The sequence below is a fragment of the Erinaceus europaeus genome, chromosome 4, assembly GCF_950295315.1.
Source record: "Erinaceus europaeus chromosome 4, mEriEur2.1, whole genome shotgun sequence".
Lineage (NCBI taxonomy): Eukaryota > Metazoa > Chordata > Mammalia > Eulipotyphla > Erinaceidae > Erinaceus > Erinaceus europaeus.
In genome coordinates, this window is record NC_080165.1 from 122,213,703 (window position 1) to 122,228,276 (window position 14,574).

The following is a 14,574-nucleotide window of genomic DNA, read 5'->3' on the forward strand; positions in this document are numbered from 1 at the left end:
TAGTTCTCCGAATATTATAATTAGAGATTAACAATATATATATCTTATATATATAAGTCTGGAGGTATACTGGGATTGAGACATCCTTCAGGAACCAAGATAAGCACAATGTTCCTAGGAAGAGAAATTCAACAGGGACACTAAGAATATATATATGCTTTTTAAGTTCATGTGTTTCATTTCTCTATATTCCACATATGAGTGAAATCATCCCATAGTTGTTCTTTCGTTTTCCTCTTCCCTCTTAGATAAGTGAAACAGTGCCTGACTTCCTCAGGTATTCTCCTGAATCTCTTCCCTCTCAGTGATAGTGCAAAAACAAAGGTTCCTTCTCACAGAATTGCAAGTCCCAGTGAAAGTGGGTTTCAGAGCTCCCCTGGTAATCTTCCCCTAACATTTCCTTCTTTGAGAGTATGGACCAAAATTCTTTTTGGGGTACAAAACAAAGGAGTTCTGGCTTTGGTAATTGTTTCTCTGTTGGACATGGAAGTGGACCAGTCAATCTATACTCCCAGCTGTCTATCTTTCCCTAGTAAGCTAGAGTTCTGGAGAAGTGAGGTTCTGGGATACATGGACAAGGTAGTCTGCCCAGGGAGGTATTAAGATTAAGGTATTAAGATTAAGATAGTAGTAGCATCTGGAACTTGGTGGCTGAAAAAGATATAAATTAGGACAAACTCTTTAATAAAAAAGAACCAAGGAGTAGGAATGAGAGCAGGAACCCTAGAGTACAAAGAAGCTAGAGTATTTATTTTGGGTAATTTCTTAGGAGCCAGGAACTTTAGTAATATTTGCTTGAGCTTGATAGCTAACATGAAGGTGAACTAGAAATATTGTCTGAGAGGATAGTGTTGGAGTGAATAATATAACTTGAAAGCTGGGTTAAGGCAGAGAGTGGCTCTTTACGGCTTACCATGTCAATATGTTGTGGAGTCCATGTATATTCATATTTAGCTGAGCCTGTATGATTTCTGGGTCCCTGTCAGTCTGATATCAGAGTGCATGGTCACAGCTGGAACATTTTAGGCTATCCACATTATTAGGACCAGTCCTTTTCAAGTGCTAGACTTGGATGACATAGCCTCCCTTCAGGAAGTGAGGCAATTTTTAACATCACTAGTTTATAGTGAAGGTTAGGCATCTGGGGAATATTTTAGAAGGGGACTATAACATACTGAAAGACTGTAGAGTATGGGTGTTTATAGGAGATGTTTACAAGCCTGTTTCATCTAAACAGAAGATGTGCTAAAAGGACAGTGGGGAGAAGGGAATAACTAAACTCACCGTATCCTTCAATTCATAACTCACTTGTTATGGCCCATCTGTATATAAAAACATAGCCATACTATTGAACTTCACTTTAAATGTCAGCAAACATTTGCCTTCCCTTTTGCTATCATGGGGCAGGCAAAAATTACAGGGACAATTACTTATCACAAATAAAACCCACAGGTAAGAATTTTGGGCACTTGGAATTGAACAGGACTTCTTAACCTTTAAATCAGTATAAAATATAAGACTACCTGCAAAGCATAGAAAACTGTATATTATTGTATTAATAAGAATTAACAGAATCCAAAATACCAGTCGCTGCTTCTTAATGCAATAAACAGGTGGATTGGGATTTTATCAATACAGATTTATCTGCTTCAATTGTTGCTATTACAGTTTCACTCCATATTCAAGTTGTCAAGACCAGCTTAGTATTTTCACCTCCTATGAGGAAACAGGTAGGTGAGACCATACCAGAAGGCAGAAAGGCCACAACAGGATATAATATAGGAACCCAAGAGCATTTAGCATAATTGATGAGTGTTGGGCTAGTGTTGCTCAGGAGAGAGAGAGATGACTCAGGAACCAAGCTCGTGGTGGCAAAGCAATACAAATCTTTATTCATTTGAACGCCCCAGAGTCAGGCAGTAGCACACCTAGTTAAGCCACATGGCACAAACTGCAATGGCCAGCATCAGCCTCCCCCTCTCCATGCCCACCCTCCTCCAACTCGGGACACAGAAGAGACAAGACAGAAATGGAAGTGGCTTGACAATACCACACATGGTTATGAAAGGGTTGGAGAAAAGCAAAGGGGTCCAGGAATGGTATGGACCTCCCCAGCAACTGTTGCTAGGGGTTCAATTGGTAGGATTAGCAATAACCTGTGAGGAATTAGGAAGGAGACCTTTAGGCATTTGTAAGACAAAGCAGAAGATTGATATGTAGATAATAAAAGGATGGGCCATAGTGTCAGGGAATATAGGGTGGAGCAGGCTTAATGTTTTTTAAGGAATGCCAGGCTCCGGCAGGAAGATGCAGGATGTTTTTGTGGGAGAGGGAAGACTAACATGGCCACCAACCTTTGAGGTTCATGTGTCCCCCCTTTTGCTCAACAACTCCATAGAGAGAGAGACTTAGCAGGATGGACTCACCTCTCAGGTCAAGCCCTGCCAGGCTCCACAACATCCCCACAACCTCCCTACAGATGAAATGCCCCATTCCATATTGAGAAGCAGATTGTTTTCTAAAATGTTACAGTAAAATATAATCTATCACAGAATCAAGGTAAAGGGTAAGTTAAATTTTCAGAAATAACTGGATTTGTATCCAAAGACTGAAACAGAAATCAGACACTGGAAGTCAAGAAAACTAAGCCAACTAAGGGTTTAGCTGAATGGGAGAGATGAAAAAGGGGATGTCTTTGTCATCTCTGCACTAGATCTTAACCGTCACTAAAAACTTTTTTTTTAATTTAAGAAAGGATTAATTAACAAAACCATAGGGTAGTAGGGGTACAATTCCACACAATTCTCACCACCCAATCTCCATATCCCACCCCCTCCCCTGATAGCTTTCCCATTCTCTATCCCTCTGGGAGCATGGACTCAGGGTCATTGTGGGTTGCAGAAGGTGGAAGGTCTGGATTCTGTAATTGCTTCCCCGCTGAACATGGGCATTGACTGGTCGGTCCATACTCCCAGTCTGCCTCTCTCTTTCCCTATTAGGGTGGGTCTCTGGGGAAGCTGAGCTCCAGGACACATTGGTGGGGTCCAGTCCAGGGAAGCCTGGCCGGCATCCTGATGACATCTGGAACCTGGTGACTGAAAAGAGAGTTAACATACGGAGCCAAACAAATTGTTGAGCAATCATGGACCCAAAGCTTGGAATAGTGGAGAGGAAGTGTTAAGGGGGTACTCACTGCAAACTCTAGTGTACTTCTGCTTTCAGGTATATATTTTGCAGTAGTTTACAGATATTTTAAATGTGAGGGGGCATCACCATTTTTATTTTGCATGATTCTAAAATCATTACATTTGTTTAATTCTGAAAAAACAGATTAATTCCACCTAGTATGTTAGGCTTCATATTAAAAAAATTCAAGGCATGTGTAAAAATAATAGTGTGTGCTTAAAAATAATAACGTTGATGAGGAAAGCAGACAGAACATGATGTCTGTATTCAGTAGGTGCTTTGTAACATTATATAGGGTGTTTGTATTATTGGAGACATTATCTTAAAACATGCTATTCTAAAGTCTGTTCAATACGCATTACTATAAATAATAAATTAATGTGTTGTAACAGAATGATTTATAAATTAATTAGGCTTAACATTTTGAATCACATAGCTGGCATTTTGATATAGTCCTCCTTATATGATAGTCCTTTCATTTATATTCCCCTAAAAATGTGCTTAATCTCAAGAATAAAGCATTGAGATTGGGTCATCCCAACTGCAAAATGTAAAGTGATGGTGTAAGCTCATTAACCAAGTGAGGAGCAGACTCAATACTGGTATATCAGATAAATGTTTTTCTCTCTTTTTTTAATAGTCAAGGACAGAAAAATCTTGCAAAAGTTTGTGAATGTGTAAATGCATATATTGCCACAGCATACCAAGTCACTTCATTTGGATTCAATTTCATAAATTGCTACATGAAGAAGCACCCTCTAGTAGATAATACTGAGAAATCAGCAGTTAATATGGCAGTAATGGTTATTGCTGTCATTCTTTACATCTTTAAAAATAATTAAGCATTACTGCACAGGCATTATAAAGTTCCCCCTATCACCATTAAGAGGATATTTGAGGTTTGATGTAATTTAGCAAATTACATTATACAGTAGTTAAGGTTTTTATGTAGTGAAGTAAAATGCATAGTAGTTAAGCACACTTACTATGTAATGCATTGTACAGAGTTACATGTTCCAGCTGCCGCAAGCTTTGTTCCAGTGTCATTATTGCTTTGCAGGCTGACGTTCCTCGGGGAATGATTCGAGTGCAAGCTCCTCATCTTTCGAAAGTTTCCATGGCAATAAAGCTAACTGAAGAACTAAAAGCTAGTGATGTACTTGCCAAATTTGTCAGCCAAGAAAGGTAGAGACCTATTTTTGTTTTAATTATTCCATAGTATATCTCCCTTGCCTTCTCCCCCCCCCCCACTCTATGTTTATTTTATAAACTACAAGTGTTGTGAAGTGCTGAAAAATGTTGTCTTCCCTGAAAAGGAGAAGAGCGGCGTTATCAAGTAGACTTGGGATGAGTTGAGTTCATTTAGTGGAGTTTGTGTTCAGGTTGAACCCATTTCAGGCAGGATATCTAAACATTCCTTCACTGTGTCTGCAGTGTGGGTTTGGAACAAGAGACCATTCAATATTCTTTCCAGAATGTGTTGATGGTAGGTTAGTTATTGTATGTAGGCTGTTGGGAAAATTACTAATTAGGAAACTTTTGATTTAAAACAAATTATGTTATAATTACCCTATGAAATAAGAAGAAATTTTCAAATTTAATATGTATAAAGAATTGAAAGAGAGGATTGGATGGTGACACATCTGGTTGAGCACACATGTTACAATGTTCAAGGACCCAGGTTCGAGCCCCCAGCCCCCACATGCAGGGGGAAAGCTTTGTGAGTAGTGAAGCAGTGTTGCAGGTGTCTGTCTTTCTCCTTCTCTATAACCCCCCCTTCCCTTTTGATTTCTGGCTGTCTTTATCCAATAAATAAATAAAAATAATACAAATTTTTAAAAAATTGAGAGAGGATAAACAATTCCTCAAATGCTGAAATTGTGTAAGCAGATCACACTGTTCTTTAGGACACTTGGGTCTTCCCCTCTATTCCAGGGAGGATGGGAGAGGAAGAGTTCTTTAAAAGTCATTAACACCCTATTGGTAATATTACAGTGCATACTTTTCCCAAATATGTTGTGGTATCTTTTAATTTTCAGAGTTTCAAGCAGTATATTGGGATTGCCATTTTCGGGTTTCTTATTTTTAGCTAAAGCCATGATTTAGTGATTTTCCCTTTCATCTATACCCATTGACATATATCAATCTAGGTTTTTCACCCCTTTTTTCTGAAAAAAAAAAGAAAGAAAGAAAGAAAGAAAGAAAGAAAGAAAGAGAAAGAAAGAAAGAAAGAAAGAAAGAAAGAAAGAAAGAAAGAAAGAAAAAGAAAGAAACCATTGCATGCACACACACACAGCTTTACCACTCTAGGATGTTTTTTCATTCAGAAAGAAAGACAGAGAGAAGGAATACGACAGTACCAGGGTTTCCTCTGGTGCCATGTCACCTCTCATGTGGCAGCAGGGCTCATACCTGGGCCATGCACAGGGCAAGGCATAGACCCTACGTGGTGAGCTATCTTTCCAACTAAAATGATTTAAAAAAAAAAAAGTTAAGGCAGGAAAATTGGGAGCATTTTAGCTTTCAAATACTCTATTTTAATAACCATAGACTTTACTTTCTTCATTTTAACATTCAGAGATTTTGGTCATTTTCTGCCCAGGCATCTCCAATTGAATAAAGCATCACAAGTATTAACATGCCCCTGCTCTGCTGAAGATCTTCTACTAGATGCTAGGAGAGGTATAAAAATATACTTTAAAGTATCTTCTCTTGGGGTTTATGAACTGAGAGAAGAGATGAGCCTGTGTAGTTAACAGATGGTGATGAAACAGAAGAGAGGCTTATTGGTAAAATCTGTGCTTTTCAGTAAGCCAGCATAAACTTCCCTCTCAGCGGCACTCGGCACTACTTAATATTCCTTCTGTTTTAGTAATCAGAAAACAGAGACTTTGCAGGGTCACACATTTCACAGGTAGCAGAGCTGAATCCTCATGCATGGAATCCTTAACCTATGGTTTCTATCTCCAAATTAGCCCCTTAATAACTCTAGGCGCTGGTCTAGAGAACACCACAGATCCAGGGACTTTTGGTACAGAGCCTGGGAGTCTGGAGATGGAATTTGGGAATTTAAACTCTGAGACTGTTGGAATTTCTCAGAATTAAGTCATGAGAGCAGTTGAAATTTCTTAGTTTGATCCTCAAAAAGATTCCCCCATAGGGGGCCAATTTCACCTCTCATTTGATTCTGTGCTCCATGCCACTTGACCACCTGTAAGATGATGCCAGTATCCCCTTTCCAAGGACCATTTTACCCTTCCCCTTAGTCCCCTCCCACTTCCACCTTTCCCTCCCTCCCTTCCTTCCTTCCTTATTTCCTTCTCCCTTTCTGGAGCACTGCTCAGTTCTGGCTTATGGTAGTGTTGGGTATTGAACTGGGATCTTTGGTGACTCAGGCTTGAAAGCACGTTTTGCATAACCATTATGCTATCTCTTCAGCTTCCTCTCACCTCTTCTAAAGCATTGTTTTGAAATGTTGGTCTTCCTGGAGCGATGCAGTACCTGGCAGTATGTACATGTTGCAATGCTTAAGACCCAAGTTCAAGCCTCTGGTCCCCATTTGCAAAGGGAAAGGTTCACAGGTGGTGAAGGAGTGTTTCAGGTGTTTCTCTTTCTCTCTCCCTCTAAATCTCTTCCTTCTCTCTTGATTTCTTTCTGTCTCTATCTAATATCAATAAAATATTGTTTAAAAGTTTGATCTTCCTCTCATGTTTCTTTGCATTTATTTTCTTGCATTTTTGTATTTTATTAGGAACTTCTATGTTTTTGGGAACAGAGTCATTAAAGACTGAAATATTTCCATTCTATATTGAAAATACTAGTACTATCAAGTAAAATAAGCTTATTGAATCTATTTTTAAAAAGTGGAGTTGGGTGGGGATAGATAGCACAAAGATTATGCAAAGAATCTCTCATACCTAAAGCTCCAGAGTCCCAGGTTCAGTCCCTGCACCACCATAAGCCAGAGCTGAGCAGTGCTTGGGTAAAAAAATAACTAACCAAATAAAATGAATTAATTACAAAATAAAAAAGGTGGAGGTCTCTTCCTACTTCAGCAGAGTCAATAGACTTCTCTTTCTCCTTTCTCCAACTCTTGCCCTTGCTCTCACCCATGAGGACTTGCCATCCTTTCCCAGAAATTGTACATAATTAGAATTCAAATGTAAAATGCTCTTCCAGGCCTTAAATATTAAATAGGATTAATTTGCATAACATTTACTTTCAGGATTCAGATCACCCATTTTAAATCTGTGTACTTATTTTCCCACTTTGTTGGCAAGGGGTGGGGAGTGTGGGAGATGGTTAATATCTATGTACTTTTGTTCTTCTACTTCAAGATAGTATAGGCAATGCTGCAGTCCTATCACCCCCCCACACTCCCCTCCCTCACAGTTTCTCTGTGTTTAAAAAAAAAAAAGAAAAGAAACCTCTGCTTGGAGTAATGGATTTGTCCTGGAGGCAGAAACCCAGCAGTAACTGTAGTGACAATTAAAAACTATATTAAATTGAGGTGAAGCCGGTCTGCAGGTGTCTTTCCCCTTCTCTCTCTTCCCCTCCTTTCTCAATTTCTATCCTAGTCAACAACAACAACAGTAACAAAATGGGGGGGTGGCCTCCAGGCGCAGTAAATTCATAGTGCAGTCACCAAGCCCCAGCAATAACCCTGGAGGCAATAAATAAATAAATAAATAAATAAATAAATAAATAAAATTAGAGGTTGGCTGGTGGTGACAACATGGTGGCTTTGACTGCATCTGCACAATTTTCCAGCAAAAAAATATATATTTTTTATTTATTTTGGATAGAGACAGAGAGAAATTGAGACAAAGGGGGAATACAGAGAGGGAGAAACAGTGAGACACCTGCAACTTCACTGCTTAAGAGGCTTTCCCTCCTGCTGGTGGGGACCAGGGGCTTGAACCTGAGTCCTTATGCACTGTAACATGTGCTCTTAACCAGGTGCTCCACCACCACTTGGCCCCCTTATACCATCTTCATAGTGAGCACTTACTTGCTTCTACTTTGAGTTTATGTGTTTCTCATACTTGAATGGCCAACTCAGAAAACTTGTATTCCTCCCTGTGCCATCCCGCATTCTGTTGCTCCCATTTATCTTGCATACTATGTCAAGTTGTCAGTATAGCAAACTCATGGTAAATATTTATTGAAGAAGTGTATGTGAAAGCTACAGTAAGAAAATGTTTCTTTTTATAATTTCATCGGGATCATTTTGACTTCTAGGCAAAAGAGACGATCACGTTGGTGATTTTATTGACAGCTAAAATGTTACTTTTCTTTTTAATTTAACAAATTTAATATTTTGCCTTCAAATATAGGGTTCCATTTGTTACAGGTGTGACATGTTTATTACCTATTTGGCATGTTTAAAGGTAAAGTAGAAATGTGTAAATAATTGCAGTGTTACAAATTTTCCATACAAATCAGAATCCCCCGACCGGATTCAACTGCATGATGGTACAACTAATCCATTTGTTTTGTTCCTAATAGTCGAGTTGCTCAGGTTCTGAAAAAAGGAGATGTATTTTTGTATGAAATTGGAGGAAATATTGGTAAGCTCTGCTTCTTTCTCATTTTATTCCATATATTTGTGTGACATTATTTGTCTATTGTTTATATCTTGCCTGGGGGACTAAAGTAAAATATAGCACACTGCAGATGGGTAATGAATATTATGGACATCTTGGCGGTCTCACTTTCTCTTTAGGCTCTTTTTGGAGCTCCTCTTTTACATGTGGTTATCTCTGTTGGCCTTCCACAAAGTAAATTTCCTCAAATAAGAGTAACATGTTGAATGGTTCATGAAATTTAAAAAACAAAACTTCTTTTCTATGTACTTGTGTCACATCTTAATAAAGAAAGTAGTTATGCTTATTTTAGAACACAGTAACACTTTTTTTTTCCCTCCAGAGTTATTACTGAGGATAGTGCCTGCACTACAAATCCACTGCTCCTGGAGGCCATTTTCTCCATTTTGTTGTTGTTGTTGGATAGGACAGAGAGAAATTGAGAGAGGAGGGGAAGACAAAGAGGGGGAGAGAAAGATAGACACTGCAGACCTGCTTCACTACTTGTGAAGCGACCCCCCTGCAGGTGGGGAGCTAGATACACAGTGACATGTTTATTATGAGTACTGCTCCATATATTTTTTAGTGAAAATGGAATATATTTTTGGAATTGTTGATTTCCTACATACACTGGTTACCTAGGAAATAGAAATAGTATATAGTTAAGTTCTGACCACAACTTAGTTTATTTTTCCCATTTGTTGTTGTCAGAATTCATCTCTAATATTAAAACAAAAGGTTTATTAAGATAAACCTTTTCTTTACTTTTTTTTTGTTAGCCCTTGGAATTATAAGGATGATATTAGCCAGTAAATTGGCATCTAGTTCCAAGTAGTGATTTGAAAATATTTCGAGGCATGTTTATAAAATTTTCTCTTAGTAATTAAGTGTTAGTAAATTTTATTTGTTTGGTTGTTGTGGTTAGAGAGAGATAGTGAGAGAGTGAAAGAGGAGATAAAGAGGGAGAAAAGGAGACAACTGCAGGGCTGACTCATCACTTGTGAAGCTTCTCCCCTGTTAAGTGAGAACCAGGAGTTTGATTCTGTGTGTAGTTAACTTGGTGCACCACAACCTGGCTCCCAGTTTTTTTTTTTTTACATTTATTTATTTATTTATTTATTTACTCCAGAGTTATTGCTGGGGCTTTGTGCTGGCACTATAAATCCACCCTGCCTGGTGTCACTTCCTCTTTTTTTTCCCTCTATTTCATTTGACATGACAGAAAGAAATTGAGAGAGGACGGAGAGAGAGAGAGAGAGAGAGAGAGAGAGAGAGAGAGATGGAGAGATGGAGAGAAAGACATGAGACTGCTCATCAAGTGTCTCGCTGCAGGTGGGGAATGGGGCTTGAACTCCAGGTTCTTGCAACTATGTGTGCTTACCTGGATGTGTCACCATCCAGCCACTATTTATTTATTTTTATTGCCACTAGAGTTATTGCTGGGTCTAGGTGGTTGTACAACAAATTCACTGCTCCTGGAGTCCTTCCTTCCTCCCTCCCTCCCTCCCTCTCTTTCTTTCTTTCTTTCTTTCTTTCTTTCTTTCTTTCTTTCTTTCTTTCCTTTCTCTCTCGCTCTCTCTTCCTCTCTTTCTTTCTCTCTCTCATCTCCTTTCTTCCTTCCTTCCTTCCTTCCTTCCTTCCTTCCTTCCTTCCTTCCTTCTTTCCTTCCTTCCTCCCTTCCTCCCTCCCTCCCTCCCTCCTTCCCTTTCTTTTTGACAGACAGAAAATTTAAAAGATAAAGTAGGGAGTGAGTGCCCGGGTGATGGCACACCTGGTTGAGTGCACATGTTACAAGGTGCAAGAACCCATGTTCGAGACCCAGGTCCCTACCTGCAGAGGAAAAGCTTTGTGAGTGGTGAAGCAAGGCTGAGAGTGTCTGTCTCTCTCCCTCTCTATTTCCCCCTTCCCTCTCGACTTCTGGCTGTCTCTATCCAATAAAAAATAAAGATAATAAAAGAGTTAAAAACAATAAGAAACTAAAAAAATAAGATAGGGAGGGTGGGAAGGAGGGGAGTGAGAGAGAGGGAGAGAGAGAGAAAAACTTGCAGCACTGCTAAGAAACCTATTCATTTAGAGAAAGACCCATCAATTGACTTCTGCCATTTTGACCTTATAATTTTAATTATAAACTGATCTTATACTTTGTGGGACACAGAAAAGATGATAAATATTTAGAAATGTAAGACTTTAGGGTGAAACCATTAAGCTTGTGTTAAACGTTGCGTTCTTATCTTCCCACTGTATGAAACTAAAGCAACATCTCTTTAATAGGTGAACGCTGTCTCGATGATGACACTTACATGAAGGACCTATATCAGCTCAATCCACATGCCGAGTGGGTTATAAAATCAAAGCCGTCATAGAAAGAAGATGTAAGCTGCAGATAGCCACAAGGACCTCCTTAATAATACTTGCTGGGTCAAGAGTGTAAATTAATGAAATGGCAGGACTTTTTCATTATTCAAATGTTCCCAGCTGTTGGCATAATGGCACTTCCAAACCTTAAAAAGTTGTGGCTTTGCACTGCTGCCAGAATTGTTAATAATACTTATTAATATTGTTGTTAGTAAACACATATTTCTGGAGTTAGAGGAAAGGGGTTCTACTCAGAAATGTGCCCCAAAGTGACATACTTTTTTCTATGTGAAAATATATTCTCTTCCCTCTCACATTTTTGTCCTAAAATCATTTATACAGTAACATAGTTTCTCACCTTTCCTCTTCATGTTTACCTTTTTCCAGGTTAGTTTTGCTTTTTTAACCCAAATATTAATAATAGTAATAACAGACAGGGCAAGTTGTGAAGATAGTCTATCTTAAAACAAACTAAATTAATGTTTTCTTGTTAATAACCAGTTATTATTCATTTATTTGACTCTTTTGTTCAAACAATAATGTTGTACTCCTTCCAGTTGTATCACACGAAATGATTTGCATTGTGTAGGTCACCTAACATATAACCATGTTATTGTGTCAAGAAAATGGACGTTTCAGAAACTGCCAATTTCTATTGCATCATTGAATACAAACATACTTAGGATAAATCAAATATACCTTTGTAGCAGAACTGGAGTATAGATATCAAGAGAGGGAGAGCCAGATCACTTCATGTATGTTGTAGTCTTTACATGAAATTTTAAAAGTCATAGTTGACTTTACCGGTTACATATTAGCAATTTAAAAATACATCTTTGTATAATCCAATGATGAATGGAAACGTATTCTACTGAAAGAGGTTAGTTTTGTTTTGTTTTATTTTGTTTTTACTCATACACAAGTCTACAGGAAAAATTATTCTTAGAGGTATGACAGGCATGTGTACAAGCTTTTGTTTGTGTAGTTAATTTAAATAACCAGAATACATTTATTAAAATGCTGTGGAACGTACTATTCCCAGAAATTTGAATACATTAACCGCACTGTGAAAAGATGAACCCTCTCTACTGTAAATAAGAGGAGTGTAGCAAGGGAGAAATGTTCAATATTTTATGAGCTTATAGTGTAGTAAATAAAAGGTGATGTAAATGAACATTGCACAAACTGTGTTTATGATATTTTTAGTAGTACTTTAGGAAAAATTATGCATTCTCAGAAGTTCTTGATGTTACTCTAATTATAAAGAAAAGTGCTGTTAATGAGGACAGTTGTAAATTTTTAGCATATAATTACAAGAGCAGCCTGTGAATATGATCATTTAAGTAACTGGTGATTTGTGCCATTGCTTTTTTATTTAAATTTTTATAATTAAATGCATTTTTCTAAATTATCTTCTCATGGAATTTTTATCTTTTGTGTTCATAAGTGTACTAATAGACTATTTTTGGTTTTTTGGTAAACACCACTTCTGTTCTTCTATTGCTTCTGTATAGTTCTGAAATGGGATGATATGGGATAAAATATAAGCTTGTTTTCTTCCTTAGTTCTTTCTTATTGCAAATCTCTGTTCTTTAGGAATTTTCAAGACACAGTATCCTTTTTTAACTACATATATTTAATTTGCTAGTTAGCAAAATGTTTTATTAATGGTTTACTCTGGGAAAAAAAACAGTTAAAAATACAGAACTAATATCTGGAACATTTTAGGAGTACATAACCTCCAAAAATGCATATGTACCCCCATATTCATAGCACCATTATTCACAGTAGGCAAAACATCAGTAGAGCAGCCTAAATGCCTATTGACAGAAGACTGAGAAGTTATAGGACATAAATGCAGTGGAGTCCTACTGAGCAATTAAAAAGGCAAAATTATGTCCATTGTGCCAAAATGGTTGGAACTGGAGGTGATTGTGCTTAGTGAAGTAAGGAAATGAAGTCCCCCTACCAGATAGTTTTACTCATAGGCAGAATACAGAAAACTGGAACACATGAACTTGAAAAAAAAAGTCACCCCATATTTAAGACCTAGGGTCTATGGTGGTTATTGTTGGGGGTGGGAGAGGTGAGGGCACAGATCTTTGGTGGTGGTGGGTGGTATGGAACTGTATGCCTATTATCTTGTAATTTTGTAATGCACTATTAAGTCACTGATGAAAAAAAAAGATAAATACAATGATTTAGATAAATGACTTTCTAAAATATACATGAACTAATTTATGCCACATTTCTTACCTACCTGCAAAAGATAGAAGGTGTATATGAAAGGGTTTTAATAATGAAATTGTGCTAGATCTTATTTTTTTTATTTTCTTTTTTTATATTTATTTATTTGCCCTTTTTGTTGCCCTCGTTTTAGTTATTGTTGTTGTTATTGATGTCATTGTTGTTGGATAGGACTGAGAGATATGGAGAGAGGAGGGGAAGACAGAGAGGGGGAGAGAAAGATAAACACCTGCAGACCTGCTTCACCGCCTGTGAAGTGACTACCCTGAAGGTGGGGAGCCTGGGACTCCAACCCGGATCCTTTCGCTGGTCCTTGTGCTTGGCGCCACGTGCGCTTAACCCACTGAGCTACCGCTCAACTCCCAGTGCTGGATCTTATAATTGATAAGAAAATGCCTTAGAGCTCATGATCCATGTTTATGCATATATTACATTTAAATAATCAGGACATCTAGTTATACTTCTAAATAGGAGATCCTTAAGTATAGTACCTTAAATATTAGTATAAATTCTTTCTTATCGGGAGTCATTCGGCTAGTAGCGCAGCGGGTTAAGCGCACATGGCTCAAAGCGCTAATGGACCAGCGTAAGTATACGGGTTCAAGCCCCTGGCTCCCCACCTGCAGGGGAGTTGCTTCACAGGCGGTGAAGCAGGTCTACAGGTGTCTGTCTTTCTCTCCCCCTCTGTCTCTATGTTCCCCATCTCTTTCCATTTCTCTCTGTCCTATCCAACAACGCCATCAATAATAACTACAACAATAAAACAATAAGGGCAACAAAAGGGAATAAATAAATAAAATATTTTTAAAAAAGAAAAAATCTTTCTTATGCACTTTTTATAAGTGAAATTTACATCACAAGACACATTAAAGTTTACTGTTTTGCGAAGGAAGCAGGGGGATAAAAACATGGATATTTCCTTTGAATCTCAAATATCTTAACTGAAGAAAAGTGCTAGTGGAAAGTAGAAGAGCCGACATATTGCAGAAGATTGGTTGCACCATTATTATGTTGAAGGTGCTTTCTCTTTTCTGAGGAGATCTATTATAATTTGTAAATAGTGTTTGCATACAGCTGCTACAGAATTCAGTGTAACCCATTTTGTTGGGGCTTGTTAGGGAAAAGTCTTCATTAGTTTCATGGAGTACTTCCTAGCTCATTGTCCTGATTTTTCACTTATTTATCAGTAGGTGGCAGTATT

At 37.9% G+C, this 14,574-nt stretch overlaps 1 protein-coding gene across 2 annotated transcripts in view; it reads left to right on the forward strand.

Annotated features, from left to right (window-relative positions):
- ARHGAP18 (Rho GTPase activating protein 18) overlaps nucleotides 1–12,537 on the forward strand; it is a 161,697-nt gene extending 149,160 nt beyond the window's left edge. For both annotated transcript variants that reach the window (XM_007524989.3, XM_060190485.1), the window contains exons 13-15: nucleotides 4,247–4,371; nucleotides 8,695–8,756; nucleotides 11,043–12,537. In XM_007524989.3, the coding sequence (XP_007525051.1) occupies nucleotides 4,247–4,371; nucleotides 8,695–8,756; nucleotides 11,043–11,134 (279 nt within the window). In that variant the 3' untranslated portion in view covers nucleotides 11,135–12,537. The remainder of the gene's footprint in view (nucleotides 1–4,246; nucleotides 4,372–8,694; nucleotides 8,757–11,042) is intronic.
- Nucleotides 12,538–14,574: the final 2,037 nt, after the last annotated feature.